This window comes from Manacus candei, unplaced genomic scaffold (assembly GCF_025592945.1).
Source record: "Manacus candei isolate 608988 ecotype Guabito, Panama unplaced genomic scaffold, ASM2559294v1 h1tg000050l, whole genome shotgun sequence".
Taxonomy (NCBI): Eukaryota; Metazoa; Chordata; class Aves; order Passeriformes; family Pipridae; genus Manacus; species Manacus candei.
Genome location: NW_026138098.1, coordinates 19,701,495 through 19,719,176, shown reverse-complemented (window position 1 = coordinate 19,719,176; position 17,682 = coordinate 19,701,495). Strand labels below are relative to the sequence as shown.

The 17,682-nt window shown below is 42.9% G+C and overlaps 1 protein-coding gene across 4 annotated transcripts in view; it reads right to left on the bottom strand.

Annotated features, from left to right (window-relative positions):
* The window catches only part of ALOX5 (arachidonate 5-lipoxygenase), a 37,125-nt gene extending 19,681 nt beyond the window's left edge, over positions 1–17,444 (bottom strand). For 3 of the 4 annotated variants that reach the window (XR_007906722.1, XM_051800099.1, XM_051800101.1), the window contains exons 1-5: positions 16,068–17,444; positions 9,153–9,351; positions 7,310–7,391; positions 5,695–5,817; positions 1,299–1,405 (exon numbers count right to left, since the gene is read on the bottom strand). Coding sequence is in view for 3 of the 4 variants with exons in the window: in XM_051800099.1 (XP_051656059.1) it covers positions 1,299–1,405; positions 5,695–5,817; positions 7,310–7,391; positions 9,153–9,351; positions 16,068–16,571 (1,015 nt within the window). In the remaining variant the exon portion in view is untranslated. The remainder of the gene's footprint in view (positions 1–1,298; positions 1,406–5,694; positions 5,818–7,309; positions 7,392–9,152; positions 9,352–16,067) is intronic. The other variant, XM_051800102.1, reaches the window with a different exon arrangement.
* Positions 17,445–17,682: the final 238 nt, after the last annotated feature.

Here is a 17,682-nt window from a genome sequence, read left to right as displayed (position 1 = left end):
TGTCATCATGAACTTCAAAACCCGTGACCGTCTGCAATTCTGCAATTCTTTTTACTGGGTTTTCAAGCAACTGTCAAGATTTTCGTATTGAAAAGGGCTAAAGAAAAGCAGTAGTTTGTCTTTTATATATTAATACTACATCAATGGAGTTTTTAGCAGTAGGAAAGACACTGAAAAAACTGAACACCCCTGAAACCAAAAGTGAAACTCACACTCTGAGACAGGGATCTTTGTCTTCTAGTAAGAAGATGTGAGTATGAAATGGCAAGCACAAGCAGGATATTTAATGAAATATGCATAGCTAATTCTGACATATTTTTGACAAGAGACATTTTGGATAAATGCCACAAGCTTTTTCAGCTCGAGCTTACACTAATTTCCAGTAAGAACCACAGTTCCTCAGAGTGTGGTCTGATGACTCACTCTGGCTCAGCAGGACCAGGTGAATGAGTTACAGTTCCCACATCACTCTCAGCATTTTGCAACCCATCCCCAGATCCGCTGGCCTAACAGCATGGGCCTTCATATCTGAGTTCTGTCAAAATAATCCCTGTGGGGGAAAATATACCCCTGGAAAGCACTTGAGCTGCCCCATGTCACTGACACAGATGGCCCACAAGAACCAACTGAAGGGAATTACAGGTCTTATGACAGCAGAACCAAGGCAGCAGCAGCATCCCTGTGTTGGAACAGGGTCGAGAAGCCGGGACTTTTAGCAGCAATGCAACTGAGCACAGGGCTGGGATATTAGGCAACAGTCTTTGATCTTGTCTGTCAGAGGCAAGAGGCGTCATCTTCACACTTGCCCTTAGCAGAGAACAGTACCAGACTTGCCTTTTTGGAGATTTTCCATGTATTTAGATGGCTGAAGTGGGACATGCACAATCAAACTTTCAAAGATGCCTTAACAGCTAATATGATCTGAAAAGCACCCCCACTAAACTATCTCTAGGTTTAGATGTAAAATACTTAATAAAATATATCCTATGGGACTTGTACATACTTGAAAATACATTTCTAAAACCCAAAAGGGACTATGATGCCCAACTGGACTGACCTCCAGTATAGCTCAGGACAGAGAAAGTCACTGAGCAATTACCAGCAATTTTAGTTCCTTGTGAGATCATATCTTTGTTTTTCAGTCTTGAGGGTTGATGGTATGATCTGCAGTCTGAGATTACAGTTTACTTACTGGAGAGCAGAGAGAAGGTCAGCCACTTCCATCCTGATCAGATATGTACAAGATAATTAATTAATCATTCTATGACACAAATATGAGTAAATGCTGATAAACCCACCAGAGATTGTGTTGCTGATTCTGACAAAGATCCTCTCAAAATCTGCAAAATCACTCCAGGAGGACTGGAACATGTGCATGAACCGGTTGATATAAAGATTCTCCATCCTAAATATACACAAAAATAAAACATATCTGAAAAAAATTATCTTCAGTATCCTCAATACCCTTCCCCATTCTTTTCCACCCTTTTATATATCTAAACACAATAAATTTTTAGCAATGGAATATGGGATTGGTCACCCTACAGAATTAAATTTGCAGGCTGTACCTTTACACACAAGCCTGAAAGGCATATCAAGGGCCCAGCTCCTGCTATTGCACTTACAGAACTCTGTTCTAGAGTTGTTCTTGGCAGCCTACAACAGCAGTGCTTTAGGACCTATGTCATATAAAAACTACAGTCAGAAAAACCAATGCTTCACATGTTGTCAGTAGTTAGCATCAGCTGAGACTGCTGAGATGATTAACACCAATTCAGAAAGGGATATGGTAACACAAAGAGACTGAGTGATGTGCAGAACAAGTGAATTCAGAACAAACACAGCCCAGGATCAGTCAGCCACTATTCCTAAACAGCTACTGTCTCTATGTGATCAAGGCCAGACTGGATCCGTACAGTGTGAGACTTGAGCTTTTGAGAGCTTTCTATTTACTTGAGCTGCTGGTTAAACTTGGCCCTTAAACCTCAGAAACCAAATCACTTGGTTGCAGACATCACATGAACACAGCGGGCTGGGAACCACATATATCTCATTTAAAGTGCAAATTCAGCAAAATATTCTGTCTACACCACAGCTGAGCAAGTCCCCTTTATATGAGATGACAAGTCCTAAATTATTACATAAACGCTAAACTGTTGTTATTAAATAGAAATCCTTTACTTTGACCAAAAAGCAAATAATGAATTTGGAAAAGAAAGCTGGTTTCCCACTAACACTTCAAATGCACACACAGCACACAAAGATACACAGGGCAGATGACAGAGTAAAGAAAGGTCACAGTGTTGCAGGAAATTCTCCCAAACAGAATTTGAGGGAGGAAGAATCCCAGAAGGGTGGATTTATCATCACTAAACTTATAAAAAGGCTTGGATTAGAACTGGCTCAAGAGGACCAAAAGTCTGGAGAAACAGCAAGTGGTAATCCGGAGGAGGGCTCTAGACCAGCATGACCATAACCCCCACAAAGGAGCTGCTTCTGCACTAAGCCCAGATGGGGTACGTGTAGAATGGGCTGTTTCTGCTGCTGCAGATGGCAGTCAAGGTTAAGAGGTGTCTGGAGGCATGCTAGGAAGGGAAACTCACACAACTGTCTAGGCTAGAACAGGACATGACTTCTCCAGAGGTCTCTTGTAACTACTGGGCAGGACTTTCTGGGTAGGGACTAGGTATCTGAATCACAGATGACCTTCCAGAGGAAGTATGACCATCACCAGAAGTTTAAATTATTTTAAAAAACAAAACTTGGTAGCTTGAGAAGAGTTATTTGAGACTGTCTTATTTTAGAGTTTCCACTAAAGGTCCTGTAGAGCCTCTGCCCTCCTTCAGAACCGGTCTAGGATTAGAAAACACTTGACACATGAACTGATATGTACTGCTCCTCTCCTGTTTGTCTTAACTGAGGGTACTGATCAAACCAAGCAGTAGGCACAGCACCTGGGATCTAGTCACAAATCTGCTGTGGTTTGACCTGCTGAATGCCAGGCACACATTCATTCTCAGGTGTTTCAAAGATTTCTTCCAAAAGGAGAAAGCTTTTCACGTTTCCTATTTCGGAACAAACTTCTGAAGAACTTAGAAAATAAAACTTGCTTTCCCCAAGAAATCAAATATTTCTTGGATATGGCACATACTAGAAAACAGAGCAAGGTAAAAATGGCAGAGTTTCTTGCAGAACTTAATCTGCCCAAATGCAACACTGGTCCAAAATAGCAACACAAGCCTGTATTTCTGGCACAGAATCCAGGCTGAGAGTTTCCATTTGCTAGATATTATAGGTCATGTCAGCACTGGAGACCTTCAGAATTATCTCCACCTACACACAATTAATCCTGTAAACTTACAGAGTTATCCACTGCCAATAGCACCTAAAGATCCAACCTTGCAACAGCATAAAGAATACCTGAGACATATCTCCCCCCTTCTAAGTTCATTTTTGCAGTCCGAGTAAAAGGCCATTCCCCTCCCCTCTTCCACTACTCCCTATGTCTCACATAACTCTCATAGCTGTCACATTTTTCCTTAAATGTGCTACTTTCCCACTGCTACACTTTGCAACTCTACACCTTCCTTTGGATTTCCAAACACACCTCCCTGTCTTCCCTCCTACTGCACTCAAACTGAAGGCAGGACCCATGCTTTCCCCCATGTATCTCCACTCCATTCCTGCAGATAGTTGCTCCAAGCTCCCAGTGTATATCAGGGTAGCTAGATAAGGGCTATCAAACTCATTCTTTGAAGATTTTCACAGATCACTCAACCAAAATCATAGGTCTAGATTTTTCAACAAATGTGCCAGACAAAAAGCATTGCTATTCCTTGGAAAAATCTCTTTTGTGTCATACCAGTTATCCAGAATGGCTGGCTATCTGCAATACAGTTTCAGGTTCCTCCTTCATGGGGAGGACCCCTTACAGCCAATGACAAAGATAGATGTCCCTGCACTCTGCTGAATTGCTTCCAAGTTTCACTTGGCTGCAACTCAGGATCTCTGTCAACATGCCACAGCCTGGCAAGATAGGATTGCTGGAAGGGGAATGTAGCCTCCAAATTGGTTATGTGTCCTAATGGCAAACCTCTCATCTCTGGCATTCAGATGCTGTTGCTCCTGTATTACTCAGATCTTCTATATGAGCTGGGAAACAGGTGTTGTGCACTGGCTAACACTATGCTAGAATCAACTGCTCTTGGAAAACACAGGACCTGGAGAAGTCTGGAATAACATGCCATTGCCAGGGCAAAAAAAGATCTCAGTGATCTTGCATGGGGTTTTGCATATTTTCACACCTTTCACCTCTTGCTTAGAAACTCTTCTTGGTTTTGCCACAGGTTTATTTACAGAAGCACAACCCAATAACTACGATGGAATTTTCCCTTTTTCAGGATGGCCTCACCCCTGTGTCTGTTTCATGATGAACAGGCTGTACTGTTGTTCCACCTGATTGAACCTCAGAGCATTCCACAAATACGCATGGGGTCTTCTCTGATATTGCATTAAAAAGGTACAAAAGCACACACTCTCTGGTCTGTTCTGTCATTTTCCTAACATCCTAGCTGGCAGGAGACAGAAAGCTATAGACCCCAACTCTTCAAAGCTATTCATTTGCCTTATTCCAATTAGCTCTGAAAGATTGAGGTTCACCTAGCCATGTGTGCTGCAGAAAGACACCCATCATCCTGTTCACACCTGCTGGACATTCATTCTGCTAAAAAAACCCAAAAACTGTTGAGGTTACAAAGCATCATTCTATTGTGAAAAACAGATCCTAGTGTGGTGAAGAGAGGAGGGAGGAAGAAATCTACAGCAGAGCTAAAACAGACAGAAAAAAACATTTGTTCTTTAAGGCTTCCAATATTCCAAATTAGAAAACAAGCATGTACGTTTTCTTGGAACAAGCCATGGGATTTGACTCTGTTGGTAGTGGAATTCAACCGCATAAATGTAACACCCAGAATGCTCTGACATGTAAACACCAGTCTTGTCTCATGTCAGACTATCCCACCACCTAATATCTGAGACACTGGGATGTGACCTGGGCATTTGAGACAGCACAGAAGGAAACTTACAGGTCAGAAAGGTCCTATTTGCCTCATTGACCCTGTAATATTCCAGAGCTCTGCAGGACTGATTATTCAGGCTCAACCAATGGTCATCCAATGTTTTTCTCAATTACATAACATGTGCAAGCTGGTGGACAGAGACTTTGTTGTCCCACGCAGAAAACACTCAGATGAACTGATGAACTGCTCAGCAGGATGTCAAGGGTGCATTGATAGCATCTTCTTTGCATATGTGACTGAAAGGTTTGATTATCAACAACAGTCAGATGAGAGAGAAGTATCTCCAGGGGGAAAAGCTGAAAACTAAGCCAAAAGCCCAAGGTCTGAGGGGCCTACAGTCCTTCTGCTTTTCACCAATGCTTCCTCCATCCACCTACAACCAAAACCATGTCTAACAAGAATCCAGGGGCCCACTGTGAAAAGCTTAAATATTGATAATTAAAAAATAAAATAACATAAAAAATCCATTCAGTTCTTTCCTACTTTGATTGAGCAATGATCCAGCTGGGAGAAAGGAATCCAGTTTTGAGATTCAGTGAAACCTAAAACATGATCAGATCCATATCCTGCCCCAAAAGAGATTCTGAAAAACTCCTGAAGTCCCACAAACACTTACGCTTTAGTGTAGTTCAGAATGAAGTCAATTCCCTTTTCATTGTCAAACTGGATGTCACGAGGCAGTTCACTGTGAGAATGGGCATCGATGCTCAGGGGAAAGCCAGGATGCCACTCCTTCCAGCTGAGAGAACAGAAGAGGTTTGATCAACCATATAACCTTACCAGCATGAGAGCTGTGACTTTCCTTTACCTACTCTGCTTCTGTGACTCGCCCCTATAAAGGAAATTTTTTGCAGACTCAGGCCAAAAATAGTGACTTACATCACATCAATACCTACCAGTACCTTACAGAATCCTCAAGCACTGCTTGGCCATCTACCCTCACAAAGCTTGAAGTAACTTATATCTGCGGTATTTTTAAACACTTGTCACCTTTGACTGAAACTGGCATTAGCTTCAAATGCATTGGGGGGGAGGGGACAGAGAGACAGACAGGTGTCAATGCACACTCATTCTTGGGGCTGCATTTTTGCAGAACTGAGATCCGGCAGCTAAAATACTCAGACATGTATTTAGATTCCTTCAAAAGGCACTCTCCAGGAGACTCAGATACCCTTGATTCAATTCCTCAACCTCCTAATGGTCATGGTACACATTCTCTGCTCCATTTTTATTTCAAAACAACAGAAAGTGAACTGTAAAAATAGTGTTTCAGTGGTATTTCCAAACTGCCTGCTACACACAGACTGCATTGTGTGTTATCAGTTATGCATCTGAATTGTAAATAGCTATTGCCCTGAAATTGCAAATGATTTTGCCTTCCTTCTTGCATACATAAATAAAATTTTGTGTCACACCTCTTTTCGAAACATATTTTTCTCTGCTCTATTTCCTGCAATTTGTAAGTAAGAGCCTTTCTTATTCAAATGATATCAACAACACATGGACCAAGCCTCAACCCATCAATTCTGAATGGACTCTCTACCCTGATCCTTATTCTCATGATAAGGAGATGCAAGTGCAAGAAACTTTTGTTATTTTAACAGTGTATGTTTCTTGCAGAAGGAAACGTCTAATGCCTTCTGGAGTTACTAGTTTATAAAAGACAGCATTTTCTCATTGTGACACTGATTAGGAAAAAATACCTATTACAGTTTTAGGGTGGGTATCACAACTGTGTTCTGTTAGCACATTCCAGTCCACTCAAACAGGGACAGATTTTCCACTGCACCCTAATGCAGGAAACAACTATAAGTAGCTTGCTGCAGCAGCCAAAAAGCTCCAGTCAGAGCTGACATGTTCACATCATGTTCCAAAACTGTAGTACCGCTCGTAACAGGCAAATGAAATATGCTTCCAAATCTTCCTTGAAAGCACAACTGTGTGCCTCTGCACACAGAGGACACACAGTATCACTGAATTTCCACTTAAGCCTTCCAGACAGCCTTATCTGAGATTCAAGTATCTTGTAATGTCCCTGGCACTGGGATGATCATCACTTAAGAGTGAATTCCACCTAAGTAAAAACCAGATATGGCCAACATGGTAACTTATGCTTTCTCTTATCCAGGAGTTGAGTAATTAGAGCCATATGATAATCTGAACATACTCTCCCAAACTCTGAGCTGATGAGAACAGACCCTGGACCTTCTGGGGAGCAGCAGGAAACTCACCGGTACATTTTCTGACGGGACTCAAGCTCTTTGCGTCTGTGCTGCTTCAGAATCTGAGTCTTGTCATCTCGGGGTAGCTTTGCTGTGAAACAGGGAAAAGAGACAGGGTTATGAGGTTCCCCCACCACCACTGCCCAGGTGTTGAGAAGGACAGCAGAGTTTTCAAACCTTCAAACTTTTGATCTATACCTTTACAAAGTTTCTGTGGAAAGTGCTTTCATGATCCAATTTAGTACTTTGAGTAGAGACACAGGTCCTTAATAGAATCTGTGGAAGGAGATAAGTTCCTAAGTTGGTGCCTCCAAGGGGCAATTATCTCAAGCTAGGAACATCTGTCTCAACTGTATATACAACCTGGATTCCTAGTGTAGACACTTGCTGTATGTATCTAGTGTTAAATGGTCTGAAGAGGGTCATGGGAATTAATTTTACAGTTCAGTATCTAAGGGAATTTTCATCAATAAGAGAAACCACAATATTGTTCCAGCTCATCTTCTCTGCTAAAAGATCTCTCCAGGAAACATCACTGAACCTCCCTCCTGAGAGACAGCTGTGCTCTCCCCATCAGCGTGGGGCAATAGTCCAATCTTCCTGCCATGAGAACAGAAAGAAAAAACAAAGAGGTTTTATTTCCAGATATTTTGCTCTTCTGACCATGAATTCAACTTACCACTAAATAACACAGAGACTTCCTTAGTGATCAGAGAAAGGGCAAGCTATGAGACTCACTTTGCATACACAAATGAGAGGGCAGATAAAACCAGCAGGAGTTTCATGACAACAGTGGTTTGGGGCTGGAAATATCAGAGATAACACAGCTGATAACATATATGGCTAATGGTTTCCAGCTGATAGTGTTTAAGTTACCAAGAGGGTTTTAGCTGCTCTTGTTCTTAACCTCACCATACTCTGAAAGCCAAGCAAAGCTGTCTTCCATGGAAGTGTTACAGTTGTTATAAACCAAATTATGAAAAATTGGAAGTGCTTCTGGAGACCAAAAATAAACAGATACATAGTTGTAATTATAGGACAAAAGGCTTCAAATACAAAATTCCTCAGCCAGGAGTAGCCAAAAACTTAAGGGCAAGATAAAAATTTATTTTCTACTACCTCATAACTTGTTTCAGCTGTTTTCAAGCACTCATGCTGCAGACCACCACATCAGCCAACCTACCCCAGGTAGCACATAGGGGAACAAGCAAACATAAATATCTGCCCCAACCCTGACCACAGCAAGTAGGTAGTCAGAGACAGAGAAAATGCTTTCCTCAGTTGGTCACCAGTACTTGCAGCAGTCATATCCATCACTCTGCCTTGTCCTGGACTTGACAGCATGCAAAGAGGAGTGAAAAGTAAGCTTCTGTTTCAAGTCAGTCCTTGCATCTGCTGACCAGTCTACTTTGGGATTTTATTTCACTCTTATGTAAACAAGACAATTCACAGGCAATTAATCATGGGCCTCTTGGGACCTTAGCATGAAACAACCACAGAACACTAATTCTAATTAGATCAAAAGGGCTTCAGCAATGGGTATGTGGAGCAGACAAAAATTTGGCATTAGGGTCAGTCCTCAAATTCAAGACCAGTGTAACAAGCTAGCATAAGGATTCTTCCTTGTATGTGCTTCCCAAAATATCCAACCCAACTGCCAGTGCCTACACCAACAAGCTGCTCAGGAAGTATTCCTAGTCAGTAGGGAAAGTCCATTCTCTAGGATGCAGCAGGGGACTGGAAGTACGTCTCCATACGAGAGAGATGATTGGGAGGTACATGGAAAAAGGGGAAGGAGAGAGAGAAGAATTCCAGATGTTCTGCAGGAAACCTGGTTTCCTATGGTTCTCACCTCTTCCATCTCGAAGGACAACCTCCTTTTCATCTGTAATCCAACGGTAACATGGGAACTCCAAATAGTCACCCACTGGTGTTTTAACAGTGACATACTTAAGGTACCAGTCATCCTGGTACCAGTACTTTCGTTTCTCAATTTTTATTAGTTGAATTTCTCCAAGGTCTTCTTCCACAGTCACATCATAGGAGTCAACCTGCAGAGCAGAATACAGTCAGTGATCTGCTGCACACGCAGGAAGCATCACCAGCATTACACAGGCACACCTGGTCTTTCCAGGTTCTGGTGGGTGAAAAAAGGAAGACCTACTATGTGGTTATCGCTCAACTCGTACATAATCAAACATAGCTGAAACTACTGCTTGCAAGCTGTCTTGACCATCCTTTGATCTAGCAGCTGGAATGCTGTACGTACGCAAGAACAGGAATGATGTGGAAGAGTGGACACAAAAAAGAGATAAGGATCACCAGTTAGAGTTTAAGTATTTAGACTATGTAGAAAACCAAAACTATAAATCTATCTTTCAATAATGATTAAAACACACATGTGGTATATAATCTGTACTCTGTGCATTAATAAACTGATTCAGCATCGAGTTTGCTGTCTCCGAGTCATACGCTGCGACACTATTATTGGACTGCAATGCAACAGAAAGATGAATAAAAGAACAAACAAGAACAGGCAAAACATTCCAGAAACGGAGAAACATTTTTTTATGCAACCTAAAAATGGTATTACTCCTTGAAATGTTTGCAAGTCTGGGAAAAATATGCAGGCCATGAAACCATCCACTGTTCTCTCTTGGCAACAGCTGGAAGAGGTACTGCTAGGGCACATCTACTCATGCAATTGGAGTGGAAAGATGATAATGAGATTAAAACATTGGACAAGGAATCTAAAGACTTTTTTATGTTGGTTATATGTACTTCAGACTAAGAACAGTATCCAGATCACCTAGATCCCCTTTGTCTTTTGCTTCCTATCCTTCTTCAGTTCTCCATATTTAAAATGAGGACAATGGTACATTTTGGTTTTGTACAGCTAAGATTTGAACAATGATACATTTTATGTTAATGGCTCAGAAGTACAAGGGAATTTAAGTAGCTAACTGAAAACAAGGGTCACAAGAACCCTATCTAGCTCTGGATGCACTTCATTCTTTCACATAAAACAAGCCAGCGTGTGGAAATGTGGCTTAGCTCCTTCTGGAGAGGCCTGACTCCTGCAACACAGCGGGACCTCAGCCCAGAGCTGCACAGTAGCTAGTCTGTTTAGCCCTTTTCCATGCTAAGGGTCTGGTCACAGTCTTTGCTGGTACTGAAAACTATGGGGACCACCCACACCTGCTCCTTCAAAGGACTTCTCCCATGCCTGCTCCTGACCAGGGACAGGCCCGTGAAATCTTGAGTTAGTTGTCTTTCAGTGATCCAGGAGAGAAGGAGACCAGTCCCAGTGCTGCCCCTACACCAAGCTTTGCTGAGGTTTGGGGGCTGCAGCTCTCAAGCTCGTCAGCCTGAGGAAGTGAGTGCATACCACACTCTCCCTTTCTCGATGATGGCTCCAGCGGGGCTTCAGAAGAAGTGGAAGCTACATGGTCAGGATATGATGCTGCACTTCTTCCCCACACTGAGCACTCCCACCCAGCACAACAGCTGTCATGAATGCTGACCTAAGGGCCTTGCTAAATTGCCTGACATATTTAGGACAGTGACTACAGAGATTACAGAATTCTTAGGGTTGGAAGAGATCTCCAGAGACCATCTAGTCCAACACCCCTGCCAAGGCAGGGTCACCTAGAGCAAGTTACACAGGAACATATCTCTTACGAATGATAGTTCTGGTGTCATCTGAACTATTGAGCATTACCAGCACAGGAATAAATAAGTAATTGTTTCAAATATGACTGGTAAGACACCATGTGGTGCTAGGCAATTCAGGGGAATGGGAATCGATTCTCACTCTCCAGAAGTCTGAACAGCTCAGGATATATGGGAGCAGCCAAGTGCTCATCTTAACAAAGCTGAATTGGGTATGGCAATCATGGGAGCAGCAGTCAAAGACTACCTTGCTCAAGTGACCCTCCTAAGCTTCATGTGGTTACAATCAGAGACTTCATTCTCTTGTGGTCTGAGCTATATTCTCCCCACCATATTAAAGCAAAAGACATTGAACTGTTTCTTTTAAAAAGGAAGCCCATCGTGTCTTAAATAAAATTTTGCAATGTTTATGTCAACAGCACACCCAGACACATCAGGTGGTAACAAACTGCCTCACAAACAGTACAGCAGTCCTTGGCAAAGCTTGGGATGACAGCATCTGTCTGCCAGGATGTGAGCTGAGAGATGAAATTCAGAGAGTAGAGATCTCAAGCAACACATTATAATGTTGCTTATCACTTTTCCTTGCATCTCCATAGCAGAAAAGCTACAGTTATTTCTGTAAAGCAAATAAATAGAGTAATTTTAAACATTTTTTAAAAAAGTTTATGCTGCAGGCTCTTCAACCTTGCCATCCCATGCTGGAACAGCTAAAAAGATAATGTATAAAGATAAATTAATTCCCTTGATGATTCATGATTCTGAACCAGTGGTGGAGACTGAAAAATGTTGAGTGGCTTTTCTCAGAAATCACATTAACTGCCTTGACACAGAACTATCACTGTCAGTGACTGCAGGAATTACCCCTGTACTCCTGACTAAGTGAATGGAGATTCCTTCCTCCCACAATGCCACTTTGAAACACCACACCTCTCATCTTTGCCTTTCAGCCCACACCCAATATTCTCAGCTTCACTCTTGTCAACTGGCACAAACAATTCTGGATGATGGCTGAAAAACACAGAGAGCATGCTCAGACTGATTCCCATTCTTCAATCTTCTTTCCAGAAACAGGCAGCACTTGAACCATTTCTATTCCATATTCATTTCCCTGCAACTCCTGGTCTTCTCAATAAAAACTGTCAATAAACTCTTCACCAGGCTCAGGTTTCACACTTAGTCAGTACTTCTGCAATTTTGTACATCTTTCCAGGACCAGATGGTACTTTGCAGAAGAGTCCCTCGTCACAGGCTGTCATACCATGTTATCTCAACGTCAGTCACTTCCTGCTTGCGCATCTCTTTCTGCAATTACAACAAAAAATGAGTTTTCTCCTTCCATTTTATCATGCTCTTGTTGCATTTGGCAGTCAGAAGCTGGAAGCCTTGCAGAGACACAGTCCAAACAAATCCACAAACACATGTGAATTATTACCCGTTTGTGTTCATCGTTTTAAAGGGAATTCAAACATCTAAAGACTAATACAATAACATACAGAAGCAAGTGATAAACTGCATCTGAATGAGATTTGCTTTTTATTCAGCTACTTGAGATTTTTATGCTCCGTCTTCTCACTCATTTCCAATTCTAGGGCTAATTGTATAAAGAGGAAGAATAAGGTGATCAAAACCAGCATCTGGTTAGGGAAAATATAGTGCAGTATTTTTAGCTCAAATCCATACAAAACCCCATTGCTGCCAGGTGATTAGCGTGGCACAGAAAGCCTGAAGTTAGTCTTATTTTCTCATTAACTCCTTGTTGCCCAAGATATCTTTCATTTTTTTAAATTCATCTCCTTTAAAGATTCAGCTGAAGATTTCATTTTTTAAAATCCACATTTACAGATATATATTTCTAGATTTCTTATAATGTCATACTTATATGTACCTACACGTAAGATTTAAATTAAAGAGCAATGGGAATCCAATCCAAAGAGTTGATAGAAATATCCCACTGACAGCCAATCTTCAGAAGAAACTCATTCCTCTGATAACAATCTACTTGCCAATATTACAAGGGCCCTGAAATAGTTACTGTTGATGTAATGTAAAAAGGACATGCAATTAACCTAAATGCTCCTGAAGGTTTTTAGTCTTTTTATGACCAACACAATTGCAATTTTAACGGTACTTCTGAAAGGCAGGGCTCCCTCCTGGTATCTCACACAGCTTCTGCTCCTCCAAGCCAGCAATGCCACAGGCTTGCCTGAGATGACAATTTTGCTAATGCAGCAAAGGTGTGTCAGGTTAGAGACAGCATACAAAGTCCAGGTAAGAACTGACAGTTGGTTGCTCAAGGTTTCTATGACATTTGTTGTACGAGGTCTCTTGTTAAAACACCAAGATGACTGCACAGTGAGCCAGAGATGCTATGAGTTTTTATACAGTTTGAATTCAGAGTGAGAGAACAGAATTAATTAAGGCTATGAAGACTATTGGACTGTCTAACCTCCTGTAGCATCCCGTTCAAGCAACTTAATCTCACACAAAACCTAAATTCTCCTTTTGAGATGAAATTCCTACTGACTACCATTATATTGGAAAAAGGAGGGCACAGACATCCCCTCTTTCTATAAGCAAAAACTTTTAAGTGGAAGGAACTGTATTTCTCTTCTGGAAATACTTGTGAGTGTATTTCTTTCAATAAAAACAAAAAGCAGATGAAGGGAGAACAGGAAGAAAGGAGAGACCTGAGTAACACCATAACACTTGCTTTGAAATTACTCATCACCAAAGAAATTTACTCAAGAGACACAGAGCAAAGAAAAGCAGCCATGACTTTCAACTGCATCCAGTACTTGAAGTAAGTCAGACAAAAACTACAACTGAGCTAATCTTGTGCAAATCCCTTCAGGTTTTTCCACATACTTTTCCCTCAATCAACATTTGGCATGCAAATCTCCTACTCAGAACTGACCCAAGCCCACCCTCATCATATCTAGTAATATACACAATTTGCAATAATTCAAATGAAGACATTACCAGGACAATGGAACTACAGAGCCTGGCCCCACATTTAGAAAAAAACCTGGAAAGCAGACAAAGCCTTACAAAATAATATGGCACAATTCAAGTCATCTGCTAAAAAGTGCATTTGGTTTTGCAAATGTATTAACAAGTGAATCTCTTGGCAGAAGAGAAAATTATAGAGATGTTGTTGAAAGAAGCTCTAAAGGCAGAACTGTGAAAACAGTGGCTACATTTTGCAAACCAACAAACCTCAAAGTCTTCTGGGCTGCTTCAGGTTTGTTTGTTTTTTTCATTGTTTTTGGTTTTTTTGGGTTTGGGGTTTTTTTGTGTGATTTTGGGGGGGTCTGGGGGGTGGGTTTGTTTGTTTGTTTTGTTTTGTTTTTTTGGTTCTGTATTGGTATTTTTCTTTTCTTTCCTTTTTTTCTTGCACAACATATTAGTAAGACTCACAGTGTTCTGTGCAAAATGTAACCTGAACAGGTGCCTGGAGAAACACATTGCGCTCCTCAAGAAAACATCTTCAAACTCAAAACTTAGCACATCGTACTGCAAGTGTTCCATGAGCCAGACACTTTATGGAACGCAGAGTTATTCTCATTGTCCACAAAAAATATGTGCTGAAAAAACCGACTGCATATTTGCTGCTACTAAGACCCCCAAACCTCTGTTCATTGCTCCCTCGCCCAGCAGGATGTACCTCTGCTCCTACTGGACCTGGTCCCACTGCAGCTCAAGAACTGCTGATGGACATATACTGAATGCTCACACCATGTCATCTCCTAGTCCAGTTGGATGCTCAGAGTACTACCAGGCTCTTCATCACAGCCATGTCTCAAAGACAGTGAAACCCTCTTTTGTAGCCCAGGAATAAGAGCAAGTTGAAACCCTGGTGGTTGTCTCCTCAGCCAGGCAGGGCTCAGCTCTCTTGGGAGAGCACACTAACCCTATATTTGCAGGACAGTCTAAGGTCTCCTTCAACCTCTCTTGCTAATGTTGTTCAGCTTTGCTTAAAGTATATGACTATTCACCAGATAAGAGAGAAAAAACGACTGAATGTCCATATGGGAGATTCAGGTTACAAGGGGCTAAACTAATGAACGTTTATCATGAAAGAAAATTAACTTTAATAGCAGCAGTTGGTAAATATCTAGGGACCATAGTTACACATGCCATCAACATCTACTCAAAATGCTGACTTCTGGTAACCATATCTGCAATGTCTAACACAGAAGAGACCAGGTGCTTAGGTTGTGAACTCCATGGCTGAAAAAAACATACCTAAAGCAAAGCAGCACCACGACAGCTAAGACTCACTTGCACATGCGGAAGTAGGTCTCACTTCCAAAGTGACTTATGAATACTTCTTTAAAACTTTCAAAGTTGCTTCAGTGTCACCAGATCTTCTGGAAACTGTGAATTAGGTTTCCAAATGAAATACACATTTTGGGAGGGGGAAAAAAAGGCTTGAGTCTGTTATTTCCACAGTGGACAATAGGCAAATAAATGCCATTCTAAACCAGTGCTTACAGCATAAGCAATTACACATGGATAGTCCTAATACTGTGATAAGACCACAGAGGGGCACAACACATATCAGAATTCTAGGTTAGGAAGAAGAGCATAGCTGATAGCCCAGTCACAATTTCATTCTCACATTTACACATTCAAGCTGGTTTTCAACTTTCACTGAAGTTGCCCTACACATTTCCCTTGGCAGGCATTGTAACTCCCACTGGAAGTTCTTACCTCTTTAATTTCTTGGAGGTAGTAGAGTTCTGACTACTAGTAAATATGGATTCTAAACACCTGTCAAGAGGAAGCACCCACATTTTTTTAAGTATTTGTAAACAAAGTACGAGGAGATCTGAAAGCCCGTTGTAAGCAAGGACCAAAGGGCCATGTCTTTCCCTACGACTGAATGACCACCACCTAGGGCAGGGATGCGGATGACGGGTGGCCGGGAATGCCAGCAGGCATCTCAGTCCCGGTGTCCCACTTCAGAGCACCGGCACACGGGGACAAGAGTTTAAAGAAAGCCCAGCCCTGCTCGGGTCCGGCCCGAGGCACCTCGGGGGGACAAACGCGTTGTCTCGTCGGCGGGGCAGCCCCCGGGGAAGGGACTCACCGCGCCGCGCTCGAAGTCGTTGTAGAAGGGCTTGTCCAGGAGGTGCCTCTCGCTGCAGCCCGACGTGCCCTGCAGGGTCAGGTACACGTAGTCGTCCGTGCCCGCGAACCACTGGCTGCCCGTGGCCACCGTGACCGTGTAGGACGGCATGGTCCCCCCGGCTCGGCTCGGCTCGGCTCTGCAGGGCTCCACCGACCCGACCGGCGCTGCTGAGCCGCGATCCTGCCTGAGCCCCGACCCTGCCCAGCGCCGCCGCCTCCTCCGCCACCGCACGGCTCGGGCTGCCCGCCCCTTCCCCAGCCACCGGCACACCTCCCGGTCCTGCACAGCCCTCCCGGCACCCCCATCACACCTCCCCGTCCTGCACAGCCCTCCCGGCACCCCCATCACACCTCCCCGTCCCTGCATAGCCCTCCTGGTACACCCGTCTCTTCTCAGCCCTCCCGGCAGTCCGCCCTGGCACTCCCGGGCAGCCTGTGCTGCACTGTGCCCCTGTGCCCGCATAGCTGCCCCGCACCCTGCACTGTGCCCCAATGCTGGTACACCTGCCCCGTATCGTGCACTCCAGCCCTGCCTCTCACCCTGCACTCAGCCCTCTCAGTGCACTTGTCCTCCCACTGTGCACCAGCTTCACGCCAACAGGCTTTACACAGCTCTCCAAGCTGTACTTTTAAAAACCTTCCACAATCACACAGTCCAACACAGCGTCCATAGCTCTGCAGCACAGCAGTCCTGCTCCTGCCAGGCACAGTTGTGTGCAGTCCTGCACAGCTCACCTTCGCACAGCTCAGTGTGCCTCACCACCTCTACATGTACAGCATTTCATCTCAAACTGCTCTGCACTCTGTAACCTCACCTCTGAACCACTCCAGTTTGCAGGTATATCTGCTCTTCTACGTGCTTCTTACACACATACTACACTGACCCAACACACTGCACAGATCTACCCCCACGAGCACACTGTATACATCCCACTCTCTTCATCATCCAAAGTTATTCATTCTATCATAGAATCCTTAAGGTTGGAAATGACCTTTAAAATCACCAAGTCCAACCAAGTTCACCATTAAACCATGTCTGTAAGTGCCATATCCACATTTTTTTTTTGATGGGATGGTGACTCACACCATACTGCACCCTCATTATATACACTAAATCTGCAAATCTGTGTACAACTAACCCTTTCCTTAGGGCTAGACATCCATATGTTCCAATGCTTTATTTTCTGTATTTCTCTAAGCTTCTCAGACACCCTGTTGTCTTTGCACTACTGTATGAACACCCACTGCCAGCATATCTACACATCAAAACTGTACATACGCAACCATACACAACATACACTCTCCATTTCCACACAGCCCTCTAAAAATCCCACAATTTCACAGTCCCACCCTGAAAACACCAAACACCTGCTATAATTAAGATGCTGTCATTAGGAACAGAAGAGCTCTCTCTGCTTCTTCCAAACTCCAACTTACCCCAGAGAAATAAACCCATAGCAGTGACACTGCACACTTGGCACCTCGACTCCAAGACTATTAATACTGTTGTCTTGTATTTTCATCAAGTAAACAAATATCACATGCTGTCACCCCTGTTACCTCATTGATAATCT